This window comes from Rhinopithecus bieti, unplaced genomic scaffold, assembly GCF_001698545.2.
Source record: "Rhinopithecus bieti isolate Rb0 unplaced genomic scaffold, ASM169854v2 scaffold_15087, whole genome shotgun sequence".
NCBI classification, from domain to species: domain Eukaryota; kingdom Metazoa; phylum Chordata; class Mammalia; order Primates; family Cercopithecidae; genus Rhinopithecus; species Rhinopithecus bieti.
Window position 1 is genome coordinate 1,960,227 of NW_016808547.1, and position 12,986 is coordinate 1,973,212.

Below are 12,986 nucleotides of genomic sequence, written 5' to 3' on the forward strand. Positions count from 1 at the left end.
TTCAGGGCCCAGGGCTTGCTTTTGGAGCTTTCTCAAGCGCCACCAGAGTGGATGCTGAGGCCGAGGAGGCGCCGAGAGCAAGGGCTGCTAGCATGTTGTCACCTCTCAATGGGACACTGAAAGGCCCCGCACAGGGCCTAGCTGAGAGGAGCCACAACGTAAACCTAAGTGCTTCTGCAGCCTCTCTTTGCTCATGTCAGGTTGATCAGGTGTGGGCACCTCAAGGCAGCAGGTAGGCCAATGCAAGATACTATGAGAGATATGACCAACTCTAGCTCTAGCCAGGCCACCTACACCGCCATAGTCCAAATTTGAGAAGTCAGCACTTGAAATAATACGACTGATCACAACTCACTGCCAGCTTCAGAGCTACATCGGTCCCATGTGGAATGTCTGTAGAGCAGCCCTGCTACAGATGGCACCAGGACCACATTTCTCCATGATGCCTCAGCTTCCATTTCTACCTCCTGAGGTCCATACCCCTCTCCAGGCCACAGCGGTCCCAACCACAGACCTGCTGAGAATAAACATAAAGCTTCTCCCCAACCTGGAGAAGCATCACCAAGCAGCTGCCACTCTCAAAGCCATCGGGCTTGGAAACAGGCCTCACTCAGGGCAGAATTTGTTCTCATTTCCCCAGATTGCACCAGACCTGGAAGACTGGTCACTAGGAGTTTTTTCCTTTTCAGAATTCACCCAGCACACAGTGATAACCTCTGCTCTTGGACAATTCATCAAACTGTGCATGGCTCAAGTTACTGAACAAACAAGGCTTTCTGCCTGCAATTCCAGTAAATGGCTTCAGCACTTCTCAAGCAAAGGAAGCATCAATCCCCTTCTCCCCCTACTAGGGATTTCTCCGTGAGATTTAACCAGCCAGGGTGGAGTCAGAACTGTAGGAAGAGACCCTTTGCATAGGCTCATACCACCTGGCCTTCAGAGATAGCCCAGGGGAGTCATCAGACCAAGAGTGGCTGCGTGGGGGTCTACACACAAGTCCTGTTCAACTGTCAGCAGCCTCTGGTGCAGTATTAGGCACAGGCTGGCTCTGCCCCACCTCACTGACACTCGAGAAGGAAGGCTGTGTCTTTCCAGGAATATCCTTCATGGCCGGTGGCTCCTGGGCAACGCTGCAGGGCATTGTAAGAGCCATGAAGGCCAGAGGAAAGCCACTTCAGGAAGCCCCATGGAGGTTAGTCAGATACCTGCAGAGAAGGCCCACTGAGGCATATTCAGTAGGGCAGTTTTCCCAGCTTCTGAGGCTGCTCCAGAAAGGGCAGAGGCTTGTTCTCTCCTTCAGAAGGAGGTAGGCATCCTGCTCCCCAGAAGCCATCCAAGGCCCAGGTTTCTGCAAGGCAACTACAAGATATTTGTATGGGTCCAGGCTGAATACAAGACTCACACAAAACACATGGAGGAGTCTGAGAAGCCTAGATCTTCCCAAGCAGGGGCCCAGGCCCAGCACCTCTGACAATCCCTGTTCCCAGTGAGACACACATTTTACATGTTTCTATAGCAACTTACGGCTTCCCAAGCACTCTCTCAGCACTGACTACAATCGATCCTTGCAACCCACCCCCTACCCGCCAATCAGGAAATACCTCCTTTACCTACAGAGGAGGAAGCTGAGGCTCCAAGGGTCCAACTGACTTACCAGGACTGGGACCAGGCCTGCCAGTCACCTGCTGCCTCTCTCTCACCACCTCTACCCAGCAGAGTACTAACTGGTCCTAGTTCGGAGCTAGAATGCCTGGAGAGACTGGGGAGCAAATATATTTAAAGCTTTATGGGGGAAGAATATGCCTAGCAGCTTCCAAACAGACACAGCTCAGGACTACTTAAGATCCCAGAATTGGTTTCCTCCTCTCTCTCCAAAAAATTCTAGTGTTATTCAGGCACTATCATTTCAAATCAAGGTTAATCTCTCTAGCAGAAAACTGAAGGGGTAGCATAGCTAAAAATGGTAAGAAACACATCAAGGTGCAGGTCCATCATGTGAGAGCCAAACGTGTTGTATGAAGAAATTACCCTGGCTGGGCACAGTCGCTCACACCTATAATCCCAGCACTTTGGGAGGCCGAGGCAGGCGAATCATCTGAGGTTGGCCAGCCTGGCCAACACGGTGAAACCCTGTCTCTACTAAAAATACAAAAAATTAGCTGCGCATGGTGGTGCACACCTTTAATCCCAGCTACTTGGGAGTCTGAGAATCGGTTGAACCCGGGAGCCAGAGATTTCAGTAAGCCGAGACCGCACCATTGCACTCCAGCTTGGGCAACAAGAGCAAAACTTCATTTCAAAAAAAAAAAGAAGGAACTCAGCCATTCATATTAGCACGGTGTTAGAAAGCCACTCCCTCCTACAAAATCTTTCATTCCAGTGTGTGCTAACCCTAACCCTAACCCTAACGCGGACCATAACCCTAATCCACTAAAGCAACATGGACTTTAGTTGCTCATAGGCAACACTGTACCAGGTTCTACTCAGCTTATCTGCAACTCTTGTCTGGTTCATACAAACTGAGACTGTAGAGGCAGGAGGAGGCATGGGAAGTTTGGAAGGGCTCATCTTGGGGTTTGCTCTGCAACATCTGAAAGGCTTGGCTGAATCTCTTCCTGCTTTACAAGGACTTCACATGCCCATCCAGTGTGTCCCACACATGGTGACTGATAAGGTCAGGTCAGATGAAAAAAGGGGCACTCCTTGCTGCTGCCTGGTCATCCTCTCTGCCTTGGAAATACTTTAGGCATCTTCTCACTTGGAAACAGAGTAACCCACTCTCTAGGCTAAGATGCTCAGACTAAGAATTCTGGAAACCCCCAGTTTTCTTTTCTTTCTGCCAGGAAAGACCTCTGCAGGACACGCCTACCTTGCATATTTTCCTTATCAACAGAGTTTTGGTCATGATACCTACTCACAAAGCAGGAATGATTAAAACTAAAACATCATCACAACCTGTAAAGCCGGGGGGGAAGTGCCTACAAGCTTAAATACCACACAAAACCAAAAGGGATGTACCAAAAGGGGCGTGATGAGAAACAAAAGGTCAATTCTGCAGAAGCTTTCCTGAACGAATATCTTTACTTTTAGAGGTTCACTGTCTAACTCTACAAAATATAAGGCATAAGTTTGGACTGGTGCAATTGAGTGCTACAATCTCACCAAAGAACAGCCAACGAGGTCACTTACAGCCATTTCTAAAAAGGCTAAAGAGAGGCCAGGAAGCCCATTGATAAGGGATTTTGAGTCCAAGCTCTTAGGAAGCTCCAAGCACTGGAGCTGAATCCTCAGTAACAGATATGAGAACTCCTTGGAAGGTCTTTAGGGTCTTTTGAGAAAGGGTGCAGAATGAGTCTGAAGGGAGCAAAAATACACAGATAATACACAGTGACAAGAACTAAAGTTTGAGGAGCGCATACTTGTTTGTCCCCAAGTTGTAAATGTAACATAAAAAGACAGTTAGGACTGTTTCCTCTCTTTGTTTTAATGAAACATTATGCATACATTCACACAAGTAAGGCACTTGATGAGCGGGTGTATAATTTTGACTCTACAGATGGCAGCTCTGGGATGTTACAGTGCCCTTTATGAAACAATATTTAAGATGCCTCCACGTACTGGTGGCAGCTGACCCCAGCTGCAGGTACGAGAAGGTATCCTGGAACTCCCTAGAAAATGTTAATCTAAGGGGCCATTAAAGTAGGAAGATGCCCCTGAACCACTCAGAGTGATGAAAAGGCTTTTGGCCTCTGCTTGAGTGTAAGGTTGCAGGACGTGCTGGGCGGGACTGGCATCTGCCTCCCAGGCACACCAAGACCATCCACACAGGCACACGAACCAGGAAGGACTGGTGCTGACCTCACTATAGGAGGGTGCGGCACCACTACCAGCTGCCCAGGAGGATCATCTTTGGAGAAACACTTTCTGGAGTGTAATCAGCATTTTTCCAAAGACACAGGGTTTATCACTACCTGCTGTTAGGATCAGTGACTTGATAACTGGAATTCCAAGAGTGAGGTCAAGCCAAGTGCTCCCAGTGGAGGCTGCTTTCTCAGCTGAGCCCAGGAAGAAAGGCTGGCTCTGCGACTTCACTCCTTTTCACCTCCTTGGCAGAAAGGCCTTCTCTGAAACTCGTGCCATCCATCTTTGCCACCTTCTAGGCTCATCATCATCATCATCACTGCCCACCCACACAGTCAGCCCCTGCCCCCAGACCACCCCCCACGACAGCCTCTGCAGGGGGTGACGCACACCCACCCATCTGTCTCCCCACGCCTCTGCCCCCAGGACTGACCTCTGCCTCCTCTACTAGACCTCAGCCAGCCTCTCCCATGGTGGTGGCTTCTCACTATTTGACCACAACTTCCTACATTTCCAGCCCTCTCAAACTCCCACAAAATTAGAACTATTCTTGGACTGCATTGCTACTTCCTGTCCCTGGCGTCCTTCATTCTCTTCTCACTCTTCCGGACTCCCAGCTGCCCTTCACTCCCTCTGCCATTGGACCCACAGCTTGGCCTCTTCAACCACCCTCTCATCGATACCTTAACCACCTCGACTCCTGTCCTTCCATGGCACCTGCCCTAATTCTCAACCCTGAGTCTGAGAAAAGCCTGCATTGCCTGTATCCACTACACTGGGTATTGCTGGAGGGAAACTGCACTTATACACAATGATGCCACCTCACATTGGTGGTCCACAATCTCAAATGGGGTCTAAAGTTTTTACATCTCTGTCTTCGGTTAGCCTCCTTCCTGTGAATTCAACCCAGGGCCACCCCAAACTTCACTCTCCCACATCATAGCAAACCTCTTCCTACCTGTGGCACACAGCTCCATTTCCTACCTAATCAAGACAATGGAAGCCACAAGAATTAACACCTCCACTTCTGATACACCCACAGCCTCGCACCTGGCCTCACCTGCAGCTCCTTCCTTCTGCCTTGGAGCATGAGTACTCCCTTCTGTGGGCTTGGGTCTCTCTCCTCGTCCTCTGAACCCATCTCTCCCCAGCCTCACTCCTGAGCCTTCCAAATCTCTGGCTATCCCATTCTTTCCCCTCCTCACATGGATGCACTCACTGTCTTCCCATTCTTAAAAAGTACCCCTCCCGGAACCCCTTCCTTTTTGATCTACATCCAAACTGCTCAAAGAGTTGTTCTCACATATCTTCATGTCTTCATCTCCCAATCAGTCCTCAGCCCACTGTAATCTGGCTTCTGTCCCCCAGGTCCCTGAGACTTTGTGTGGGGGAAAGGAAACTTTGAATGTAGGCAGAGCCACATTCTGCATATCACAGCTCCCAGAACAGCATGAATCCCATGTGTGAGAAAGAGCTGAGGCCTTGGGATGTGGTGAAGCGGGCCTGAGACCATTTCTGGCACTGGCAGGCGGGATCCTGGAATGCATGTGCACGTATGGGCGTACGCATGTGTGTGCTTGTGTGTGCACCTGAGGTCACATAGCAGTGGCAGCTTCACATCTACTACTTTGTTGCATCTAAGGCCTGCTGTGACACGCCTGGCTATGCTAAAGTAGGAACCACACCAAATTCCTGTAATTGCTCTCCTTTGTGACTGTGACCATACTTCCCAAATCAAAAATTGAGACATGAGGTCTCATGATAGGCAGGACTTTTAAACTTGGAAGCCCCCTTGCGAAAAGCTGGAAAAGCTGATTGCACACATACATCAAGAGACAGAAACCATGGCACAGCACCCTGCCTAGATTCTGAGTCAGCAAACTACAGTGGGTGCTGGCTCACAAGGCAGCCTCTATCTCTTCCAGGGCCTCACATGAAGGGGCTTCTGTTGTGTGATTGTAAGAAGAGAAAACAGGAGAGGCACTGGGGTGTTCCATGCCAATTGGAAGCAGATTCTCCACTCCTCCCCTGGACAGCAGCCACAGTCACAGCAAAGTGGAAGGATGAGGGTGGACTCAGTCATCTCTCCTAGTGCTGAGCAGCTCAGATGTATCCACGGGCCCATTCACTGAGGGCCCAGCAGCTAAGCCTATGTGACATAATAAAGTGGCCTCTGTGGTCCTACAAACTCATTCCTATTAGTAACAGCACATGCTGGAAACACATCCTATCCTCCTTATTTTTCATAAGGGAAGTGATATGGTTCATAGACGCCTGGGTTTGAACCTTGACTGTATAAAAACGAACTCACAGACAGGCTCACGAGATAGTTAACCAGAGTGTAGAGTTTCTGTTTCTTATTGATTGGGCCTAATACAAGAGCTTTTTGTACCCCTGCACTATTATTTCATCACAGACACTGATCTTTCCAATGTCAAACAAACGTCACTCCTCATCTTTCTTCCTCTTTATGTTTTAAGGCCCCAGGAATCATCATTTCTTGAGGTTAGCATGCTATGGAATGTTATCTCAAGGGGAATTTTGATGTGGAGGAATCAAAGTCATTGTTTCCTCATGGAGGGAGGCTGTGTACAGTGAGAGCAAACTGGGGCAGGGAGATATGTGCCCTTCTTTCCATTTCAGCAAGAAAGCACACCCTGCTATTAAAATGTATCCCAAGAAATGGGTGGATGTCCAAGCTGCCATTCTGTCTGCACCAAGGGAAAACAATATATGCTTTTGTTATTGAAACTCATGTCCTGTTTTGATTAGAAACTCCAAGGTCATTAGTGACCAAAATGTTCTCCATCTCCTCTCTACTGTTTCAAGCAAAGCAGAAGCTGAAAGAAGGAAGGAAAAGATTTTGGGGAGGAAAGCGTATGGCATGATGAGAGTTTACTACGGACTTGGAGACTCTGGGAATCTGTGGGAAGTAACGAGATGCATGTCCCTCTTGAACTGGTGGAAAAGTGTGCTGAACTCACAATCGCAAGGCAGTTTGTAAAAGGAATCATCACCAAAAATGGCCACCATGAGGGGAGAAAACTAGGGCAACTCAGGGGGCCCAGGACTCAATACGTACGTGGTTCATCCAAAACAACTGAGGCCATCAGCCCAAACTACGGACCATGGACACAGAAGAAAAGTAACCATCACCCATGGCAAGTTTTCAAGTCCATCAATGACCAAGAATTAGGAAGGCTTGGAGGCTTGGCTAGTGGGGAGGAATGTCAAGGCAGTCCCATCCTTAGGCAAGTGGGTACAGATGTGAATTTTGCTAAGAATGATGGAATGATTTGTGCCCTCCTGTCAACATTGCCAAACTTCCTACCATATCTTAAACAAAATGGGGGGAAAAAAAAAGAGTCATGGGATTGGGCCTGCCTTATCCTTCATGTATGTAATGTATATAACCCCATGGACATTCGTGATCCAGCAAACTTTCCACGAAGTGGTCTGCACTCAGGATGGCCCCGCAGAGCCCAGATAAAGATGCTGTCACATGGCCAGAGGGCAACACAGTTCTTAAGAACTGAAAACCCAGTTTTCTATCCCGCATCCAGAATACAGCTGCCCTGGTTTCTCATATCTCTTCTTATTTTCCATGGTAGCAATAAAAGACTTATCTTGACAGTTTTTTCTAAACTTGAACTCTAGGGCTATTCAGCAAGAACGAATTCCTCTGTTTGCTTTATAAGCAATGAAAATAATTTTAATAGATTCCTTTTTAAAAAATAGGACTTTTTTTTTTTTTTGAGAGGGGTTCCACTCTGTTGCCCAGGCTGGAGTGCAGTGGCGCAATCTTGGCTCACTGCAAGCTCTGCCTCCTGGGTTCAAGCCATTCTCCTGCCTCAGCCTCCCGAGTAGCTGGGACTACAGGGGCCCGCCACCACGCCTGGCTTATTTTTTGTATTTTTAGTAGAGACGGGGTCTCACCATGTTAGCCAGGATGGTCTCCATCTCCTGACCACGTGATCCACCTGCCTCAGCCTCCCAAAGTGCTGAGATTACAGGCGTGAGCCACCACTCCTGGTCTAAAAGTCATAGGACTTTTTAAAAGGCTTTTAAAATACTTTTAAAAGCCTTATTGTCTTTTAAAAGGAATCCTTAAAATTGACATTCATTGCTTATAAAGCAAACAGAGTTAATAACTGGTTACTTACCTTTTGATCATCTATAGCTAGCTGCCACTGGGCCAAATACTGCCACAGAGTGAGGGACTAGGAAGATGGTCAAACTGTAGGCAATGGCTTTTTCAATGACAAAAGATGTTACATTCTTGTATCTTTCACTAAGGTGATTGCTGGCTGTTGGCTTCTTTAAGTCTAAGGAAAATAAAATAAACTTACCTTGAAAATTTACTGGGGCCTTCACCATCTTCATCATCGAAGTCCATTCTGAAAAGTCAAGATCACAAGTGAGCACTGATTATCTGGAGAACATTTTAACTGATAACAGGAGCTGCTGGAACAAAAGGAGCTTTATTCACTAGGACTGCTATCCATTGGTCCCAACTTTTGGCAGTGCTACAAGCAATATCTCTACACAGTCATCAAACATGTTCAAGACAAGAAAAGGCAAAATGAAAGGTCTTCAGTCTAAGCACCACTAATTCTATGGCTGGGAATATTCAAGTATCAACTTGTCCCTCCAGAACTCTATACGCCATTCCCTTCTCAGAACTCTTAGCAGCCAGTGGATTGCTCTGGCTACGATGGAAAGGTATATCTTCCTTGTCTCTCACTATCTTTGGGAATACCTGCTCCGCTCGGCATCATCTATTCCACATTAAGACTGTTTTCTTACTTTGTCTTATGGTATATTAACAGCCTGAAAAGGCTCATGGGATTTTGAAAACAGAAGTTGTCAGGGTGAAGGGATCACAAGTGAAAGAGAACATACTACTAGTTGTACTGCTTAAAAATGTGGCTGGTCTTGATGAGTCAAAGTGAAAAGGACATTTAAGACCTTGCCCTATTAAATTCAGGACCAAAAACATGGCTGTTGAGGGGAAAATGGCTGTTTGGGGCCCAAGCTACTCAAATCGGTTGTGCCTATGGAAACTATTGTTGTGCCTATGGAAACTATTGTTGTGCCTATGGAAATTATTCTGACTCACCTTTTACTGGGCCTCTCAGTGTAAACATAAGACAAAAAGACTCGATAGATATTTGTCGAACTAATATCTAAAACTCTTCTCAAAAAATCATGTCTCTCTAATGGTAATTCACATGATTCTTGAACATGTTAGGGCAGAGGGGATACTTAATTGGTGTCAAGTGTACCCAGAGTCTTTGGGGAAACAAAATGAAAAATGATACAGATGTCTGAGCTCTCCTGGACATCCAGGGTGAGTGCAGCTCCTTGAAGAGAATGTTTCAGAGCCCCTGCATTCCCCATCTTGTTCTTTGTAGTCCTGGTGGACTGGATGAGGCATAGTTCCCATGGAATTCAAGCAAAAGGAAGGTCAGTCTGCTTGGCAGACTGGACTGAGATATTCTTTGCCTAAACAGTTCAGTATCAGAATGGACTGCGTATTAAATGACCACTGCTACAGATTCTAGAGCTGCTGGCCTCCTAGTAAGGGTGACCCATACCCTCAGGCTCTAAGGGCAGGGCTTCAGTGGCTCATGAGTGACTTGGAGAAGATGCAGGACCCCCAGGTTACCAGGAAGTGGCCAGATTACACAGGGCAAGCCATCCTTGCACGGGCACATCCAAGAAGCTCCCAGCAGGACAAATCCTCATCTCTAGGGGATTTGGGGCAACTTGAGGGACCCAGGGACTGGAATTAGGTAAGGCAGAGAACTATTTTCTTCTTAAAATCAGTATCTTTTGTTTTTGTTTTGTTTTATGTACAGCATAGCCGAAGTCCTAATCTTGGCCTTATTTTGTTTGGAATGACTGATAGGATCCCTTGCTAATTTGGAATCTCTGGTTCTCAGACATAAGGGTTATAGTAAGTACAAGAACAAAAGGAGTTACATGATCGGAAAAGATGACATTAATGATAACAGAAATACCTATGCACAAAAAGAACAGGAGATGGGGTAGAAAAGTGATAAGAAAAAAAAAGTACAGTTAAAGGGCCTTACAGACACCACTAAGAGAGACAAACACACAATTCTGCAAGGTAGTTTGGAAAGCCAGGCACCAGGCAGCAGCTGTAGAGTTGCCGATGTTGTGGACAAGTGGGAGCTGAATGCAAGACTTTCTAAATGGATCAAAGCTATCAATATTCTGCATAATTACTTAGTCATCACCCCACCTTTCCCGGAAAATTACATCGAGAAGGTAACCACCAAAAATGCTGTAACCAAATTCTGCAGAACCCGGTGTTCTGCAGAGTCGCAGAACTACGCTGCCACCTAGTGTTCACTATGGGGAAGAGCGATTTTGCCGTCCACGTGAAGGTTATTTAACACCCCGTGCGTGCTGTCAAAAACATTTCAGCGTTAAGAAAAAGAAATAGCAGTTTCAACATTCCAAAGAACTCATGCAAGCATTTAATGAAACCACAGGTGGGTATGAGACATACAGTTATCTTTAAAATTCCTTTTAGATCAAGGTGGTATGAGTGTGATTGTCAGTACTCCTGCAAAATCCAATTTATAAGCCAGCCCTCTGTCCTCAGCCTGCATGATCTTTGGGGTGTTTAGGGTGACCAACCATCCTGATTTTCTCAGTATAGGAGTGAAGATACCTGGGATCTAGGACTTCAGTGCTAAAACTGGAAAAGTCTTGGACACAGCACGATGGTTGGTCACCTTCGTTTTCGCAAAGAGTTCTGTTCTTTACCCAGCCCTTTGTGGGACCAGACAGATAAGGAAGTGAGCCCCGAGGTCAACAATCCCATGTTGGCCAGGTCAGCTGTGGCTCAATCAAGCGGAGGGTATGAGAAAGAGATGGCCTTGCTCCAGACCCAGAGTCTTCTGAAGTCCTCTGGGAACTTGGGAACCAGCATTTGTCTGGGAAAATTAGGGGCCAAGATCCTGTGCCTCCCACCTGTGCATGGGTACGGCCATCAGCTCTGGTAATTCAAGGGCGAACCAGGAGATGAATCAGGACACAAATGTTTAAATACTCAGGATGACTCAATCCACCCAAAAACAATCTCACTGGCTCATCAGCAACATGGAAAACAAGGCAACCCTGGAGGACACGAAGGATCTTTTAGAGCCACACCTGCCAAGATGCTGTTGCTTTGGACCCCTATCACCATCTCAGATTCCCTACTTTACAGAGGACTACCATAAGCTATGCCTAGTTCTTTGCTATAAGTCTAAGTAAATCTTGTTTTATATCTTTTATGTGTCTCTATTATACAGCAGCATCTGGATAATAAAGGAGAGAAATCAAAATATGACTTTTAAGTCCTATTGTACTCACCTTAATTCAGCACAGTGAATGGATGATAGAAGAGTCTTCAAAAAAGGGGCTGAAAATGCATTTTACTGTACTTTTCTGTCAATGAGCCTGAATGCCTGCCTCGATGAAAAGCCATGATAGGCATTTCCAAACTTGCAATTAGTTAGGAGTGAGTGCTATGAAGCTCCCTAACAGTGACTGTAATCATAATAATGCTTCATCAAATACGAGCCACTAAACAGAAGTCACTTATGCTCTAGTGAGATAAAAGGGTTGGTCCCACAGTGATAGTAAAGGAGAGATCCCAGGCCAACCCAAAGCTTCTGCAAGAAGTGAAGTGTCAAGGGCTGCTGGAAAATGCTCCTCCTTTGGAGCCTGGACTGGCCAGCCCAGACTGCAGCAATGCTAGCACATAAAAGCTCACCAAAAGGAACAGCTGCTTACGGAAATATACCTATAATTTGACCATATTCCAGCAGCTCCCAGGGTTACCTTAAAAGGGGATGCTCGTCTCTCGGCTATAAGTAACTTGAAAATAGTTTTTCCTCAATGATGCTATTTTAGAAGCCCAGGATAGGACTCCAAGTGGAAAGGGACTGACACATCCCTGCCCTCAGCCTCCACCCTCCATCCTCATCAAAGGCTAGCTTTGGGATGGGCACAAACCCTAACTGGTCACCTCTGCTTCCCCCAACTGAATTTGTCCCCAAGGAAGCCCCCCACCCTTCACCACACTGTCACTGAGATCAAGGAGGTTACCACAAACGTGCATTCCAGGTGACTTGCTTCAGCTCATTTCTCCCACGCATGTGGCATCACTTTTGAAAGAATCTGGGACTTCAGAACCTTCACCTTGAATCTCAACTGCTGGGAGGGCAGGCAGCTTGCTAAGACACTTACAGATGAAGGCTGTCAGGGAAGTGGGAAGGAAGTTAAACCATGAAGATCCACAGTGCTGGGCCAGGTGGGAGGCCTGGAGGATCCCAACTGCGAGACGTTGGTTTTACTTGGCTTTGAAACACTAGGATGGGAAGCGGGGTTATCCTGAAAATTTGGGATACTTCCCTCCACCAGTATAATCAGGTCAGAGTGGGAAGACCTAGGCAAGGAATGGGGGTGTGGGAAGGTCCTTGCCAATGCCACTGCCCCTTCCACCACCCCATTCCCCTTCTCTCTTCTTTCCCCTCTCTCTCTGAGTCTCTCCACCATGTCCCACATTCTCAGAAGGAAGAAGGAGGTGGAAGAATACCATGCCATCAGTAGGGAGGGCAGTGGGAAATGCGTGCAGTGGCACAGGAGCAGGGGCCTGCCATGGGGTTACCTGCATTTCAGTGAGAGTGAGTGACTTCCATCAGGGTCTCCTTTGTACTAAGCTAAGTGTTTAGGCTGTGGTCGAAGGAGCTATTATCATGAGCTTCTAGAAGCGGTGACCTCAATCACAGAATTTCAGCAAAACATGTAAAAACATCAGATGCAAAAATTACTATGGAAACAGCCCTGTAAAAACGGAGGTTTCTTTGCTTAGACACAGGATACATCCGTAAGCCACTGAGGCTTGGCAAGTGGAATCATAGTTTGTTTGCCCCCTCCCTCCATCAGGGAAAAGAAAGTAGGGGTGAGGATGGTGGAGGACAAGCACCCTAGAGAGGTCAAGTTGGTTGATTTGCCTTCCACAGGTCATGCCCTCACCCCTGGGTGATTTGTCAGCAATTGCTGCTCATCCTCCTTCCTCTCTCTTTGCTTTTCTTGATGTTTCA

At 46.9% G+C, this 12,986-nt stretch overlaps 1 protein-coding gene across 6 annotated transcripts in view; it reads right to left on the reverse strand.

Annotated features, from left to right (window-relative positions):
- Nucleotides 1-12,986, reverse strand: part of ARNT2 (aryl hydrocarbon receptor nuclear translocator 2) — a 155,228-nt gene that overhangs the window by 139,980 nt on the left and 2,262 nt on the right. For 5 of the 6 annotated variants that reach the window (XR_001888147.1, XR_001888146.1, XM_017886857.1 and 2 more), the window contains exon 2: nt 8,211-8,258. Coding sequence is in view for 4 of the 6 variants with exons in the window: in XM_017886857.1 (XP_017742346.1) it covers nt 8,211-8,258 (48 nt within the window). In the remaining 2 variants the exon portion in view is untranslated. Of the gene's footprint in view, nt 1-1,205; nt 1,349-8,210; nt 8,259-12,986 lie in introns of all 6 variants that reach the window. The other variant, XM_017886858.1, reaches the window with a different exon arrangement.